At 38.5% G+C, this 18,401-nt stretch overlaps 1 protein-coding gene across 1 annotated transcript; it reads left to right on the forward strand.

The window, feature by feature from the left end:
* Positions 1–1,462: 1,462 nt before the first annotated feature.
* On the forward strand, positions 1,463–12,852 carry LOC103780942 (yorkie homolog; the record flags this gene model as incomplete). The annotated part of the gene is made up of 2 exons (XM_008948646.1): positions 1,463–1,644; positions 12,722–12,852. Coding segments are annotated over 2 exons (313 nt in total), but the record flags the coding sequence as incomplete, so codon positions are not given.
* Positions 12,853–18,401: the final 5,549 nt, after the last annotated feature.

Here is an 18,401-nt window from a genome sequence, read left to right on the forward strand (position 1 = left end):
TATATATAATATAATATAAAAATCATATATATTTAGACTTTCTTGAAACAGAAGAAAAGCACTAGTGTACCTTAAATTGAGCACTCAAAAGACAGGAGAGACTGAAAGGCTTTTCAGAGAAAAGATGGTACATATTCTTTGTAAGGTAATTCTCCTTTCGTATGGGAGTTAGAAGTGTTAGTGTTCCAGGAATCCCCTATATGTGTTTAAAACATTAATTCAGACTAATACAACAGATGGTTTTCTTTGTACCAGATCAGCCTGTCATCGTAAAAGAAGCTCAAGACCTTTCTTCTCCCCTCCTCCCCCCCCCCGTAGTTCTCATAAACCATAATCTTCATACCCAGGGTGGGGGGGAAACAACCAGAAAAAAACACCAAACAAACACAAACCCCCCTACCGCTCTCCCATCACTGCTTGAGCAAATGCATTCTGCAGCATATTGTGAATGTTAACAGATTCAGGCTGTTCTGGACAACAAGGTGGAGACCTAATTCCAAAACTGAAAGCCCCTGAAAGTAGTGTTCTTGTAATACGTTCAGCCTTTCCCAGCCCTTTGATTCACTATGGCAACTCCAGTTCCTCTGTTGACTTTAACCATACTGGTCATGTGTGGGGGAAAAATCAAGCTTGTCAAGTAGATACATCCCAGTCATGCATTATTTTATAAAATAAAGTTGCCTTAGGCCTTGCTTTAATGGGGGAAGGGAAGATGGGTTCTCATTTTGGATTAGGAATACAAGACAACACTTCTTTTTCTCCATGCCCTGGAAAAGATGCATCCTGTACTTCTGTGGGGTAAAAGAAAATGAAGCACTAGGCAAACGTTTCCTATGTTGATGGCAGTATTTTTTGCTTTAAAATTCAACTGCCATTTCTGTACCAGCTCTACTTTTGCATGTCAAAATGTCCTAAATGGAGCCTGTAACACTCAAAACTTGATGCGACAAGGATGTGAATGATTTTTGTGACCTGCATAATTTTGGGAAGAATGGTGCCCTTTAACCAAATGTAGTTGGATATAAGTGAGATGATCTGTTTTGTCATTCTATGTGTTCTGAGTTTATTAATCTAAGATTTCACAGTATTAAGAAAAGTGGGTTTTGTATTATTTGTGTCTAAATTGAGAATAGTTCATTATGAAGAAGAGAGGGATCCTTCCAATTAAACATGAAATATTTTTCTAGCACTTTTGGATTTTTCACCAATTTACACATTTAACTGTTTTCAGGAGCTTTTAGAGTAAGTATATGCTCTTAAACATAAGGCTGTTGTATTGATTTCACAGGAATAACTCACGAGCATACATTTCATACTTAGAACATCAGTGTAACTGCATGTTTTGTACTATCATGGCTTGTATTTTACAAAGTTTTTAATATGTAGCTTCTAGGGATAATAGTTTCCTTGCATGTGTGTGTTTGAATTTCATTTTGAAATGTTTATTGTTTTGGTTCCTTAGCCATGAATCAGCGAATCAGCCAAAGTGCTCCAGTGAAACAGCCACCTCCTCTGGCTCCTCAGAGTCCCCAGGGTGGTGTGATGGGTGGGAGCAGCTCCAATCAGCAACAACAGATGAGACTTCAGCAGCTACAGATGGAGAAGGAAAGGCTGAGACTGAAGCATCAAGAACTGCTGCGGCAGGTGAGGCCACAGGTTAGACACCTACTTCCACTATTTCTTCTGTATGTTATGTTTTGCTTTGGCTAAGTTGTTGTTTCAGTGAGTCTTAAAGACCAGTGGCTGTGCAAAACAATGAGATCTAAAAAGTATTTCTTCTCTTGTTGGTATCAGGTTGGTAGTGAAAGCATGTGACTTTACCAGACTGAAGGATTTTGCTCCCTCGTTCCTCTCTCTAACAAAACTCTCCAAGAACAGTCTTCTTTACTATTGGGATGACATCATGGACTGTTAAGCTGATTGGATATTCCTCTTGAGAATGTGTGTCTTGCTCATTGAGTTCTAAGTCATGCGAAAAAGCAAGAAGTTGTTTCCCACAGCTGCTTTAGTTCTGCCTTTTAAGTGGAGGCAAGTCTTTCACGTGTAGAACCTGTCATAGTCTGTAGGATTTGAGAGTACTTTTAAAGTTTATGTAAGATACATTGTGGAGACACCTTGTCGCTAAAACCTTATCTGTTAAACTGTGGAGTGGAACGTGGAAGAAGGGAATCACTCGTGCTGCATTTAGAACATGTGATTTTCTTATGCTAAAGAATTTCAAACTTCATAATTAGGCTGCAAGCCGATTCTTTTCAGTATTTTTCTACTACATGAATATAGCTATAGTAAATGTTAAAAGTGTAGGATTGGGCATCAGAATCTCTGGATTTTGAATTTGGGCTTGACTTGCTTTTGACTTCTGCTTCGATTTTTCCATCTGAACATTTTAGAGTTACTACCATCTGTGCTAGATACTTGAGATATTCTTTGGTTTTTGGACACTGACAGAGAAAGCACTAATCTTTTCTCTGAGGAAAACCTTTTAAAATCTTATCCTGTTCCCTCTTCACTTTGGGTGATGGGCCTTATATCAGGAGAGAATAATATCTTGATGTCCTCAAAGACAGCTTTTCTCTTTCTTCATTATCTGCAGTATTCTGTCCTGGAATCTGACTCCCATTATCCCCTTTGTAGTGGAGGGCTGTTTTGTAGGAATCTTCAGCATCTCTTGGTGTAAGATGGGTCATCTTTACAGCCATTACTTTTTATAGTACTCTAGATAAGATTACATTGCAAAGGTGGCATCAGGACTTTCTTTCTGCTTAAGCGCCCGGGCTTCTGCTTGTCCTGCTTTGCAATTAATCCACCAACAACCATTTTACTCTGTGCTAGCATGCTTCTAGGTAGGCCTTCTAATTGTCTTCTTGCCTCAGTTTTCATTGAGAGCCTGACTAACTTTGGACCAGGTGACAACCAATTCCCTTCATGTTGTTCTCCCTGGTCCTTAAGCTTCCCTGTCAAATACGCATCCTTGGTAAATCTGTGAGTTTTGTTTCACTGTGTCATGATTTTCATAGTTTCTTAACTCCCTTATCCTGTCTCATCTGGCCTGTCCTGGGGGCTTGATACTACAAAAGATGCTGTTTATAAGACAGCCTGCATAGGCAAACCATGCAGCTAAAGTAATTTTTATCCATCTTATTTTTACTCTTAGGCATTGCGGAATATCAATCCCAGCACAGCAAATTCTCCAAAACATCAGGTAGGCTCTTAACTGATGTTTCAGAGTAACTAGAAAAATGAAAGCATTAAATTAGGCTAGCAGAGGAACTTTTTGCCATGACAAGGCATTCTGAAAAAGAAAAACAAACCAACCTATGCCATACACTTTTTTTTTTTTTTAACCACTTCTCTGGTCACAACCTGACTTGCTTTTAAGAGTCCTGCATTATCACAACTTTATATCAATATTTAAAAGGCAATGAGCTATTCATTGCACACTTTTCTGCATTGAAAACAACCTTTTTGTTTAGTGTTCTTGAGGATACTGCTGTTCCAGTCCTGATGTCATCAGGAATGTGTGTTTAAAGCAAACCTCCCATTATGTCTAAGGTTTGTGACTTTTAAGTACTGTTCATGTGAATATTCTTTCAGTTTGTTTAAACATGTATGATCTCAAAGAAGGATATTTGTAACCGGTCAATAAAAAGTAACTCGAAGTATTTATTATTTTTAAGCATGTACAATATAACAGAATTATTTAATAGTTTAGACGAACAAAACAATTGCTATGGGCATATGATATGTAGTTATTCCATTTTGGCATTTAGCAGGTTCCTGTGCAGAATATTTTCTGTATAGGAAACAATTCTGAAAAGCCTCCCAAGTTCAGACCAAGAGAACCTTGGCCAAAATGTGAAGCATAATAAACAGTTTAATGCGGACTTCTTTTAGGCTCTTAAGAAGTTGAATATGGAATATGGATCTCTGGAGGGGTGGATTTATGTATATATTCAGACGGCATTTTGCTTGCTATTGCTAACAGTATTCTTAATCTACTGGTTCTTAGCACAATATTTATATTGGCTTGTACTGTACTTTGTTTTTCTAAGAAAAAACATTATATGGACTAGGCAAGAAAAACAGAATAAAAGAAAGTATCCTGTGTTTGGAAGTCATGAGTGCTGGTGTACTATTGCATTCTGAAGAGTACTACAAAATTTGTATGTTTCTAGTTCTCCTGAGAAGTTCATGTTCAATATAGGAGCCTCAGAATGTAGAAACATTACTGCCACCCTGGAGAAAAATACTTTCTTGTTTGGCAATGTCAGTGCAGCTCTAAAACGGAAGCATTTCAATTGAGCTGTAATCATTTGATCCATTTGTAGAGCATTAACCTAATAATAATAATGATCTCATTGGTCAATACTAGATCCTATTATGGAAGAGAAAAAAATTACTTAAGAATTGCTGGGAATAAACAGAGAAGCACACTCCTCCACACCAGTTGGAAACACCTTATCTTCTGCTACAATCAGGTTATTCAGAAGAGATGTTTTTCTTACTGAATGCCAAGAGCATATTCTGTGTTTTCTTGTATGCCTGAAGCTTTGTCATACAATTTTTCACTCTTCCACAGTCACCACTTCTTATTGCCAGCTCAGAAATACGCAGCAATTAGAGAACTTTGGGATCAGTTTCATACTTAATAAGATCAGATTTTTGGAATGTATTGAAATTCTGGCTTAAAACACTAAAAAGGTACAAAAACTCAAAGGACTTTACTGATAACTCATTAAATATATATGTAGTGGTCACTGCTTTGTTTGGGATGCAAACTCATTAAAGGGCTTATGCAAAAATCAGGACTCCAGTTACATTTAAACTGGCTTCATACCAAAGTCAACTGCATACTCACCTGCCTGGGATCAGCTTTATTAGTCTGCACTTGCTGATAAGTCAAGCTGTGTTTGGGTGATCCGTTGGTCAGAAAAGCAGGCAATTGTGTTAACTTCAAAGTTCTATAATACTAGATTATTCCTGTTGTATCATCTAAATGTATTTTTTGTGGTTTTGTGTGTCACTTCAATAATGTAGTGAGTAGCCATATGTGGAAGAGGTGCTTGGAGAACTCTTTCTGGAAATTGTTCTCTAAATGCTTCTTGAGGCCTCATACTATAGAGCCAAATATTGTCTGTCTTCTCTCCAATTATGCTATTATTGAAGTCCCAGTTTGTACATCCTCTCGGGTCATAGTCAACCTAGTGAATCTGTGAAAAATCTGTAGAAAGAACGAGCATTTCTTCTGTCAACTTTTTCTCTTTTGACAAATCCATTCTTCGTGAATAAAACTAGTGAAGTTTAGTGGAATGATCTGCTTTCATGACGATAAAGTTGTGCTTGGGGGAAGAATAATAGCTTCTTTTGCTAAATTTCATATGTTCTTTTGATGAATACTGAAAAGAAAATTTTCATATGTTCAGTTCTCTTAATTCTGGAGAGAATAAGTCTATTTTAGAAAGGGATGGTCGAGGTCTTCTGCTTGTAAAGAACACCAGCATTCTTGAAGCTTGCCTGTGATGAAGGGTCTCTTTTAAATGGATTTTAAAAAATGTGATATGTTCCTTAACTTTTAACTGAATCTCTGAGCTTTTCTTAAATGCAGGATCAAGTAGGTTGGAAGGGACTGGTGGAGGTCATTTAGTCTAACATTCTATGTCCAGCCAAGCCTCCTCTTCCTTTGTGACATTTTTGTCCATGTAACCTGGATATGGTGTCACGGTTGTGTCAGTATCTTTGGTCAGGCTTTTTTTGGTACTGAGTGAGCGTTGTGTCCTTGCCAGTTTTTGTCTCTGTGCCACGATGCTGCAGCGACGCCAAGGGTTACGGACGGAGCACACACCTCCTGGGAAGGTTAAACAGTTATGCAGCTTCATCTTTTGTAGCAAGCACTGTAAAGACTCTTTGTGTTTGAAGATGTATTTTATTGTAATTCTTAAGTGTCAAATCAAAGGTATTTGAAGCAATAATTACAACTTCCATATTTACTATGCAAGAGCTATGGATATATTCAGGGAATTTGGAAACACCAAGCATCTGTCCAGTTACTTACCCTCACCATCATCAGTTACCTGGCAATACCTTAAGGACACCCACCTGTCCCAGTTAAGAGAATGAGTGACTTGACTTTCTTGCTATGCCCATTAGCTCTCCTTCCCTTTTTCTGCAATTAGCGTCTGGTGGTCAGCAATGTCTTACCTAAAGTAGATGTCAGTCAACTTTTGTATAAATTGTAAAATTTGCTAGAAATGAGGTAGTGAATTTCTTATTTTCCAATATACAATGAAAAGAGAGGCATATGATGTTGAGGTACTGATGGCATTATTTTTGGATATTGTGCACACCGCTTTCTTGTGCTAAGACTGGAAGAATTCTTATTTGTCTGCTGCTGATATTGGGGTATTTTCTAGTAAGATGAGCATTCTGGACGGCTGCTTACGTGTTAAGTTCCTCTGTATGTGCTTGCTCATACTGTACCTCCTGCTTGTTTCGAGCACTGAATGGAGACCCTGGCTGAGAACCAGACACAATGTGGCTTCCTTGTAACTCTGCTCAGTTGTGCTTTTCAGATTACCTTCCTGTTATCTCGGTGCTGCTTTCTTAGTAGCTCTGCATACCTAGAATGTGCTCTCTGCTAATTGTTTCCATTCTCTAAGCCCATTCAATGGACTTAGTTGCATAAGAGGAGGTTTAGATAGAGGAGGTTTGCGTGGGATTTTTTTCTCTTCCCTGTAATGTGTCTTTAAATCACAAGATACACTTGTGTTCAAATAAGAGTGGAAATGGTGGGCAATATTTATTTTAGTTTCTTAGTGAATCCCATACAGTGTTATCCCCGAAATCTCATTTCCCATCCCAGTGTGTGTTATCTGAAGCTGACCTAGATTGACAAGATAAATGATTCGTCTTTGTTTCATCAAGGGCGTTCATGTTGGGGGTGGGGGTTGCTGTTGGGCTTTGGTTGTTTATTTTGGTTTGGTTTGGGTTTTTTAACTAGAGATAAGGTACTGAAGCCAGCCATTTGGTCTTTGAACATGGCTTTTTTGACCAGCAAAGAATATGACCACGGGTATGCAGAAACATTTTTGAAAATTTTTTACAAGATGCAGGAAAAAAAGCAGCAGGATAGTTGCAGTAGGGTCATAGCTATATTATGTCAATTACTTTTCATTTGTCTTATTGCGTGATATTTGAGAGAAAATGTCTATGATGTGCCTTATCCTGAAGAGAGATAAAGTTCTGAGGAGGGCTAGCTAAGACACAGTGAAGAGTCTTTCCAGCAAAGGTTTTATTTCCATTTAAAATTTTGCTTCTGACTGAACTTTTTTTGATCAATAGTCACAAATACTACCCTATGTATTGAATTTTAGTGTAAGTAAATATTGTATCCCTACTTTTGTTTTGTTTTACCCACTTGATAGCTCTGTTTTCTAGTACTAAGTTTTACTTTGTCCTTCATGGTTTAAGTTTTCTGATGTTTCTTTTGCATGATGAACTGAAATTGTTACTGATTTCTTACTCCCCAAGATCAATAACAAAATATTACTGGAGAACTCCTCACACAGATAAGGGAGCTGAGCAGAGTACATATGACATCGTAAGTAACTTGGAAGATTCCAATTAGGGAGAAATCAATTTTGTATGTGTTTATCTCAGTTTGCATTGAACTGTTGATACATTTTTGTTAGCAGGAGTGTTTTACCTCATTAGGCAGCAAACTGTTGTTATTCACTGGACTACCTTCCAAAAATCTCTGTAATTCTTTAGTTCGGCAGTAATTCGGCATGTAGTGACAGATCTTAACCTATTGCATCTATTTATATGGGCACCCATTTCTAGGAAAGCACTTGCATTTTAGGTAGCTAAAGGTTAGTTCAGATCATCTGTCAAGTACTTGCCATTTACTCTTTGTCAGTTGCACAGAGCTTTGTTCTGGAGTACCATGAGGCTGACAGGTAAGTCAGCACACCTGTGCAGTGCCATAACTCAAATTAATTTAGGAGAAGGCTTAACCAGCTGTCTAGAGCCATCCTAAACTGAGGCTGAAGACTGCAGCTGAGGAGTTGTGTGATATTTTTTAAGCAAAGTATTTGCATCTGAATAAAATGGCTTCTGACGGAGAGGTTTGGTCGACATGCTCTGGCCAACTGAACTGCAGCAGTTAAAGACATTAAACTCAACCCTTTGCCAGAGATTGCTTTAATAACAAAGCACGAGAACAGGATGTGTATAACACTGTTTTTTTCATAATCTGGTAGCTGCATGGCTACACTGCAAGACAGATCAGACACCTGATCTATCAGAAAAATTATTTTTTAGCTAGGTTGGTTTTCTGACTTGTCTTAGTCTATGACTATCCAAGGGCCGGTTCCAGCTGACGAGAAGGGTGAGAATACATAGTGAAAGGCCAGTTGTAAATATCAGTAAAATGTCACTTGGGAATTGCCCCTGGGTTCTGACCTGCAGTGATTAAGAGATGAAGGCATACATTTTCCTCTGCCCTGACTTAAAAAACTCTGCTTTTGCTAAGCACCCTTAAATAAAACAAAGTTTTGTGAAAGCATATGGGGTTGCAGCTTGGACTTGGGTGTCCTATAGAAATTACGGAAGTGTTCATTGACGTAATTATAATTTAAGTCTTCAGTGTTTCTGATGAGCAGTACACTAAGGTACTACTTTAAAGGTTGCCTGGAAAATGCCAGCAGGATTGGATGTAAGTAGGCAAGCATTATTGAAAGGGAGTCTTGTGTGGCTGGATTTGAGGTGGAAACTGTATGTTGGCTGCCGTCAAATTATACAAAGTCGGGAATTCGGCTAATCTTACTGCAAAAGCAACACTGCTGTTGTTCAGCTGTCTTGGGAACTACGTGCTTTAAATGTTCTTCAGCTTCTGAAATAGTATAGCTTCATGTCTTATTGTGAAAACCATAGATCTAACTGAAACTATTAGTTTGCATGGACTTTGTTGATTTGAGTGGGAACTGCTGAGCACCTGTGGCTAGATGTTACGGAGTAGGAATGATGTTTGTATTGTAGGAGTAATTTGCAATTTCAGAAGCTCTGATTCCAATTCCAGCACCTAAGCTTTCCAGATGAACAAAATAATTTTATTGCTTGCTGGTGACTATAGATCTGTATGAATAAATACCCTGTCTGAAAGTCTACAGGGTAAATCAGATCTACATTCATTGCCCTTGTTTTTTATGCCCCTAACTGCTGAAGGTATTTTGTGTCTGTATAGAAGTTGTAGCTCACTGCAGTGGATTTCCTGAAGTCACTGATGCTTTTTGCAGTTGCAAAACTTAGTCACAGAAGTGCTGCTAAAGCAATTGGTCAGCAGAAGATGAGTCATGTTGACCTGAGTACAAGATGGCCATGAATAACAGCTTTTGCTAGAAGTAAACAAAAAGTGGTAAAGGGAGGATGTCCAGCTCTGCATGGCCTTCATGATTGCTGACTCCTGCTGACACGTACCTGCCTTACTGGTGCCCTGAGACACCTTGGCTGAGTAGACAGTAGATAGCGGGAGGAGTAAGAAGCAGTGGCACAGCAGAGGACAGCAAAACCGGACAAGAATAGCCAGACTGTCTATCCCATTTATGCCTTATCTGCACTTGCAGTGTTTTCTGTAGCATTGAGTTCTTTGCCAAGTGTGTACAATACAATTAATTATCACTCTGTCGGTATCACCTTAAATTAATTTTGCTGGTTTTCATGATTGCAAAACTGAACGATTTATGCTTCCTCCTTACTCTTCACTAATTGCATAACTCCTCATTGCTGAATTAATTTGTCTTCATCTGTCTGTGTGTTTTCCTTATTTCTTGTGTACATATGCTGTAACATTCAAGCAAGAACATAAGTACTTAGTCTGAAGAAATAACTGGTGCTGTGAGTCATGGGCTTCTCTTGCCCCTGACACTTTTCTCCCATCCCCGTGAAGCCTGTGGACCATTTGATAGTTGAGCACTCTTTGGGGCAGAAAGGTTACAATCGGCCCTTTTAAAGTAAATTTACAAAAACAAACAAACAAACAAAAACCCACACAAAACACACCAACACAAAAAACCTCACCTAACATCAATTCAATTTGAGCAGCATATCGTACATTTAATACAATAAGATATGAGTTGCACAAAGGGAGTCTTTTACCTTTCCTCAAAAGCATAATGAAGATAAAAATAAAAATGGTCTGAAAGAAGTAATTTTATTAAGTTAATTTGGACATGGTGTGAATGACCTGGAACTTGTAAAACTTAATCTGCATGCAATTATGAAAAAAAAAAAGCGTAAGGTCAGCCTGATAAAGCCAGTTACATAATGCTGACCTTATTTTTTTAAATTACTTTGCCTAAGAAGATGACAGATCACTTTAGTCTCTATGGAATAACCAAAATTCAGCTTTTATGTTAACAATAGGAATGCAAAGCTTTTATTTTCCCAGAGGTAATTAAAAAGTTTGACATACTGAAGAAAAATAGGATGAGATCAAGTTATAGAAATCTAAGCCAGGATTTTGTCATGGTTTTATTTTTGCCTCCAGACATTAAATACTTCTAATAAAGGATATATTTTAAAGCATGAACTAAAAGCCTAGAGTTCACATTGCTCTCTTTGGAGCTGGGGGAGGCTTGTACAGTTCCATACATTTTAAGTATGGGAAACATGTAACTTTTTTTATTGAAAATCAGTTTTGCAATGATGAAATGTAAAGAACATTCTTCAAGCAACGCAACTTTAGCTTCCGTTGTATGCATCTTTCAGGAAAAACAGTCTTCATACATTCTTTATGGCTTGTGGAAAACTTTGCTTATCTTAGAGAATGATTAGAAATTGCTCTGTATTTGGTTTTGGATAGCTCATCTTTTGGGGTAATTTCTCTCCCTTTCAGACTCACAGATTGACCTCAATTTATTACTTGAATGAGTAATAGAATAACTATTTCTAGGAGGAAGTGCTTTAGTTCTGCATCCTGAATAAAGAGCAATAATGCTACTTATAAATAGTTAAAAATAGTTGTAGTTTTGCACTTTTAGTAATGTTGTTGAAATAAGGGTAACAGTAGTATTCATATTAAAAAGACTTCACTACACTGTACGTGCCAAAGAATAGGCAAAACACAGTTCTCTGTCCTGGTTTAATGCTTCTCTTTTTAGAGGGCCTTCAGTGAAATGTGGTTTTTCTTTTTTATATGGCTAATATCTGAGCAACTTTTATTTTTACCATACTGTTTAAATTCATATATTAATGAATCTTCCATCTCTACTACCTTCTAAGGACTTAGAACATACACAGTTAACTTTTCCGTTTTTCCAAATTCCTTATTTCTTTTTACTGGCTTTTTTTTCTGAAGGTACAAAAGAGGAATTTGTGGGTATTTTCTTCCCTGGTGTCAGAAGGTCTTGAGAAGGGGCTATGTATGGATTTCTCTTCTTTCCTACCATCTTGTAATCTGAAAAAGAGGAGAAGGAGTATTATTACTATTTATTAGAACAGTGACCAAGTAAGAGGTGGTGAGCAGAGGACTGGATTTACTTGGATTAGGCAGTTGGGTGTGACAAACAGAAAAACCAGTGGTATGTTTGTACACTTTTTGCAAAGGTCCAATCAACTGCAGTGAGAAAACCTTCTAGTACAAGAAATGAAGTGTGGTATTAAAGGAATATGTAGAATAATAATCCACAGGAACAGGGGTAAAGTATATGCAGATTAGAAAAGGGAAAAAAAAACAGGTGGTAGGGAAGTATTCAATATTTGGTAGAGTCTGGTGGAAAATAAAATAACTTTTTTTTTTTTTTTTAAAGAAATCATTTTGAAGTTGAATTGAAGATTATTTTAATATATTAAGTCTACAGACTTGGTGAGCTATTGATAATGTTTTAGGAGAGCTGCTTGAAGAAAATTACTATATTTTTTCATGTGTGTAACTTGTGGATTCCCTGTTTAAAGGAAAGAGGTGGCACTGAAAATTACATTAGATGCTTCTTATCTCTACCCACTTTGAATTTTGTGTATTTTATGTTAAAATTGATTTTCATTAAGTAGTAATGACAAGCTATGTGGATGGACTGACTCAAGTTGGTACACAGATGCATAAAAATATATATCTAATACAGATTGATAACTTCAGAAGTGCAGTGTCTTATTTTTATGAAGAAATAGCTAGGGATTCAAAGAGCTTTGAAGATTTATAGATGGAACAAGTCACTGATTTGATCAACCAGAAATTTCAAAATGCATGCCTCAGGGCAAGTGAATGGGAACTTGGAGGGAAAGACTTTAAACTTTGCTGAATGAAACAAGCAAAGTAAAAAGGAAAGTGGGGACTAAATCAGAATTTAAAAAGAAAAGAAGAAAAAGCTCTAGACAGATGTATTTTAAGGGATTGATAGTGTTAACAGTGTTTTTTAATCTTAAGAGTAGACTTGGCAAAAGGATATTGAAGTGAACTAGAAAATATTTATGTAAACATATGGATATTTCTATTAATAAATATATTTACCGTAAGGTCTCTGTAATACTGGCCATAACTGGTGGAATTTCCATTATTGTTGAAGCCAATAAAAATTCTTGCTTGTCTTCAGAAAGTTAATTTCTTCTAAATCTTGTAACTGGAAACAGTAAGAGCATCAATTACCTATAATGTCATATGTTTATGTATCTGAGAAGTGCATTCAAATGCCTAATGTGATCTTTCTTTCTTCCCCTCCTCCTGTTCTAGGAATTGGCTCTCCGGAGCCAGCTTCCAACAATGGAACAAGATGGTGGATCTCAAAATCCCGTGTCATCTCCTGGAATGTCTCAGGAACTGAGAACAATGACTACAAATAGTTCTGATCCCTTTCTTAACAGGTTTGTAGGAGTTGCTACTAGAGGGGAAAAAATTGATTTAAAATTCTGTTTAGTACATGCAATAGTTTATTTTGAACATCTGTCTGTGCCAAAAGCCACAGCTGTAAATGAATCTTTCCTTAAATGGCAAGTCTAGTAAAAGTTGAGGATTAAAAGCTGTCTCCTGTGGGAGGAAATAGTCTGTTCAGACTTGTAGGAAGGTTTTTTATTAAAAGTCATAACATGTTTGCCTCTGCGTAATCTGTTGACTAACAGTCGTTTCAAATTACTGACTCAGAAGAATTTGTGAATAGCTTGTTGTGAGATCAAATGAACTGTGAGGCACATTCAGGACTACACCTTGAGGTTCATTTTAAGGTTTCTCCATTCACTTCTCCCCTCCACTTCAGGTATTTAATTTAGCAGCATTTTTGCTCTGTTAATGTTAGGTCTGCAAATAGCGGCATGTTTAATTTTAAATGCTGTATGACTTCAAAGTGGGTCTTATAATTAAGGATTTAGAGTTTTATAGAATAGGCTGATGTTTTTTGTATAACTTATTCCTTAACCCCCCTGAGTTCGAGTGTTTGTTTTGTGGGAAATACTGTTCTGATTACAGCTTGCAAGTGCTTCATACTAACCATTACAAATTTGGAGTAACTGCTGCAGCTTGAGATAAGACCTAGCTGTAATTTTTGCTTAGCATGCTAGAAAGAAAAGATGAAAATGGTAGAACAGTCAAATCTCTAAGCCACATAAACTTTTAATGGAGCAAAAATCTACTAATATTTTTTCAGTGTCAGGTATTTGATCTAAAGTTGGAGTAGTTAATTTTGTAGTTCTTCATTGGACTGCATTTTGTCAGCATTCAAAAGTGCTCTACCATAAGGGAAAAATTATGTATTCTGTCAGAGTTCATCACTACTTTTCTGCAGTAACTTGAAATGTTAGCCTAATCTTAGGATGGTTGCTGTAACTGAAGTACAACAACATGCTTGTCCTTCTCTTTACTAGTACATGATTATATCATGGAAATACCCATAAAATTCATCTTGATTCTTTCACTGTAAGTCTTAGGTTCCACAGTTTTTGCTACCAATACAGTTTGAAACGTACTTGTAAGGCAAGAATCATACAATGTCTGGGCTGGAAGGGACCTCCAAAGGTCATCTGGTCCAACACCCCTACCATAAGCAGGGACATCTCAAACTAGATCAAGCTACTCAAAGCTTCATCCAGCCTGATCTTGAATGTCTCCAGGGATGGGGCCTCCACCACCTGTCTGGGCAACCTGTGGTCTATCACCCTCAGATTGAATAATTTTTTCCTCACATCTAATCTGAATCTACCCTTTCTAGCTTAAAGCCATTACCCCTCGTCCTGTCACTACAAACCCTTGTGAATAGTCCCTCCCCTGCTTTCTTGTAGGCCCCTCTCAGGTACTGGAAGGGCACTATAAGGTCCCCCTGGAGCCTCCTCTTCTCCAGGCTGAACAACCCCTACTCCCTCTCCCTGTCCTCACAGGAGAGGGGCTCCAGCCCTCTGAGCATTTTTGTGGCCCTCCTCTAGACATGTTCCAACAGCTCCACGTCCTTTTTGTGGTGGGGGCTCTAGAGCTGGACACAGCACTCCAGGTGAGGTCTCACCAGGGCAGGGTAGGGCAGCAGGATCACCTCTCCTCATCTGCTGGCCACGCTTCTTTTGATGCAGCCCAGGATGTGATTTGCCTTCTGGGCTGCTGCTGCACATTGGTGGCTCATGTCCAGCTTCTCATTTACTAGGACCCCCAAGTCTTTTTCCAGTGGACTGCTTTCTAACATGTCCTCTCCCAGCCTGTATTGGTAATGCTGGTTGCCCTGGCCCAGGTGCAGGACCCTGTACTTGGTCTTGTTGAACCTCATGAGCTTCACCTGAGCCCACCTCTCCAGCCTGTCCAAGTCCCTTTGGATGGCCTCCCACCCCTCTGGCACATCAGCTGCACCACCCAGCTTAGTCTTGTCAGCAAACTTGCTGAGGGTGCACTCCATGTCACTGTCTATGTCATTGATGAAGATGTTAAACAACACCGGTCCCAGTATGGACCCTTGAGGAACACCACTTGTCACTTTTGCCCAGCTAGACGTCAAGCCATTGACCACTACTCTCTGGGTGTGACCATGCAGCCAGTTTCTTATCCACTGAACAGTCCACCCATCAAACCCATATCTCTCCAACTTAGAAAGGAGGATGCTGTGGGGGACAGTGTCAAAGGCCTGAGCAAAGTCAAGATAGATGACATCCACAGCTCTTCCCTTGTCCACCAGTGCCGTTGCTTTAAAAACTTCTTGGAAAGAAGTCCACATCATGTTAATACTGGCATGATTTCAGAGGAAGGCAAGCTTAAATGCCAGCCATAATTTTAGATAATGAAAACTGTTTAAAGTCTTTGGAAACTTCTGCTGCAATTATAAATGTCTACCCATATTCTTTTAATGTTGCTGATATCTCACGCTTAGGTTCTTAATCCGCAAAGGTGTACTGTCATTACATGTAACTTTCCAGTTACTGATATTCCATCAGTTTAGATTGCTTATTTCATTTTCTGCCCTTTCCAGGAGACTTCTCTGCCATTTCATATACTCTGTCCTCACTCTAATTCTTAAAATTAGCAAAGTTTGGTGGAGATGGTGCAAGAACATAGCCCTTAGTTTGCCAGTGGAATCCATTGTCATTCATAGTTTAGGTTATGTAAATAAAATCTTATGGTCTTAAGCTTTTCCTTCTACTGCAGGAAGTATTACCTGTGCTAGTGTTGTAAGCTACTGTGAGAGTGGGAGAAAGCTTCTGTCTCAAAGTACACAGTGTTTTGTATACATCAGAGAAAAACAAGTGGAAAAAAAAAACCTTGCACATGAGAAGAGAGTAATGGTGTTCTGTCATTAAACTCCCTACACAGAAAAATCTCATTAGAAAGCTTCATTTTTAGTTAAAGGGAGGGATTCTCCTCCATGGAATTCATCCTGGGATCTGGTGTGAGCCTTAACTGTGCTGGCCCTGTCCCAAGAAATAAAAAGGACAAGAAATCTTAAAACTGACCTGCTCTCCTATGAGAAGCTTCTGTAGCCAGGTAATGGCCTTGATGTGTTACAGTCACATACTAGCTTGACCTTCTGGGAGGCTGTTGCTATAATACACTAAGCCTAGATGTATTTTGAAATTTGTTCTTGAATTATGTAGAATCCTGACAGCTTAAAAACCTGCTTTCTGACCTAAAAGAAAAACATCTGGTTTCAAAGGGCCATGGCAATAGACTAATGCAATTTATCCATTGTGAATCTTACACACAAGAACTATAAAATTATGGATTTTTGCCATTAGTTAAAAAAAGGAAAAAAAATAGAAAGGGCAAATTCATGTCGTTTGTAATTTTTTGGCAGGTAGATAACCAGGAAGATATTTACTGTAAAGTGTGAAAAAAATACTAATGGCCTAGTTGCAAATAGGTTTAATTGTTAGTGGGTTTGTGTGGGGTTTTTTATGTTTTCGGGTTTTTTTGTAGCCTTTACCCCATGCAAAATATGGAAAACCTGTACTTTGACTTGAGCTCAGAATATCTTAATTTGCATTTTGATCTGAGCATTGTCCCCTTCTAGGTAATTTTATGTGCATCATCACACATAATTGTGGCATATGAGTGAGGGAAAGCAATATTTTTTTAAGGACGTTTTTGGCTACGCATTGCTATTTCTGAATTAGATAAAGCACTACAATAGTTATGCCCTAAAGATCTCCTTGATGTGCCTTAGGCTAAAGTTCATACTTCAGAGAAATGCTTCTTTCTGTCTTTGTAGGGTATAGGTAAAGTTTCTGGTGAGATGGTCCTTTGAGCTTTAGGTACCAAAGTTTGATATCCAAAGTTTAGCTAGGCAAACAAAGTTTGCCAGCATAATCAGAACATCCAAAAAATCTCAGAAAATAATTGCTACATTGAAAAATTTCTAATTTGAGAAAATGTACAGTAGTGTTTTCATTTACATAGTCTTCTGCCTGTTCTCTTCACTACTTAGTGTCATTGTGGTGTATTTTATTTTTTGAATGGGGCATCCAGCTCTGCAGACTTAGACAATTTTACCTTTTTGCTTTGTCACTCTCATTATATATTTTTATTAGTTACATTGATAGTGATGGCAGTTCTGTTTAACTCCTAAACTGGGTTGTCTTCTGTTGTATACACACATTTTAACATGCCATTTAGTTGCCTGCAGCAATTTGCAGTGGTGTGATTACTAAAGGAAGAAATCCTTGCTGAAGAAATAGGATGTGTATTTAGGAGTGAGTTGGAGAGAAAGGCTGGACTTTCCAAGTGTGAGAGCAGCAGCCAAAAAGCTTTCTCAGTTAGTGATTTAGTTCAGCAGAGTCTTGGTTCTGTTTTTAGTACTTTGTCCCACAAAGTAAACCAGCATTTATTTTCACAGAGGTTTTAAATAACTTAATTATTAGGATCATTATCAGATGTGTGCTGAAACTATTTTTTAATCAATCTACTAAAAAAAATATTTATGATTTAACTATAAAGAAATGTTAGGTTCCTTTTTTGTATGGCAAAGATGTCTTTGTGAAATCTAATTTTTTTTTTTCCATGGCTGGTGCCATTCTACTGGCATATAATGTTGAATAGCTGTTTAACCAGCATCTGTTTGGTTCTTCATACTTGAGAAAAAGGCATATGTGATAGACTTCACAAGGACATTATAAACATCAGTATGTCTTCAAATGCTAATTTGAACTGTAAGTCAAGTTGATCTTTGTCTAGTATTCAAGCTGGAAAATCTGTAAGAGTTTTCAGTGAGTAGTACCATAACCTGAAGAAATACAGATTTTGCAAATATTTTATGAAGTTTGGATATTAGGACATGCAGCGGGAGGGAGGCATTCGTGTGTTTCTGCAACTGCTTATGCAGGCCACAGTTCCTGCCACAAAACCTCCTGCCTGGGCCCCTCTCCATGGGTCACAGCTCCTTGCAGGAACCTGCTCTATCATAGGCTCTCCATGGACTGCAGTTTCCCTCAGGGTACATTCAGCAGCACCAGTGATGGTGTTCCACAGGCTGCAGGGTGCATATCTGCTCCACCATGGTCCACTGTGGACCGTAGGGAGACAATCTGTGTCACCATGATCATCTCCATGGGCTGCAGGGAAATAATTTCTGCTCCAGCACATGGAGCAACTCCTCCTTCCCCTCCTTCTTCACTGACCTGGGTGTCTGTGCGGGTGTGTGTCTCACATTTGTCACTCCTGCACAGTGATTTTTTTGCACAGTGCTTTTTTACCCTTTCTTAAATACGTTATCACAAAGGTGCCACCACTGTCACTGATGCTCTCAGCTTTGGGCAGCAGCAGGACCATCTTAGAGCCAGCTGGAAGCAGCTGTGCCTGCCACGGGGGCAGCTCCTGGTGTCTTCTCACAGAGGCCACCCTTGCAGCCTCCCTGCTACAAAACCCTTGCAACGTGAACTCAGTCCCCTGGCCTGCTTCCCCTCCACATTCCCTGGTCTGGCTGGCTCGGCTGGCAGGCCCCGTGCCACCGCTG

Source organism: Merops nubicus, unplaced genomic scaffold, assembly GCF_000691845.1.
Source record: "Merops nubicus isolate BGI_N331 unplaced genomic scaffold, ASM69184v1 scaffold17331, whole genome shotgun sequence".
Lineage (NCBI taxonomy): Eukaryota > Metazoa > Chordata > Aves > Coraciiformes > Meropidae > Merops > Merops nubicus.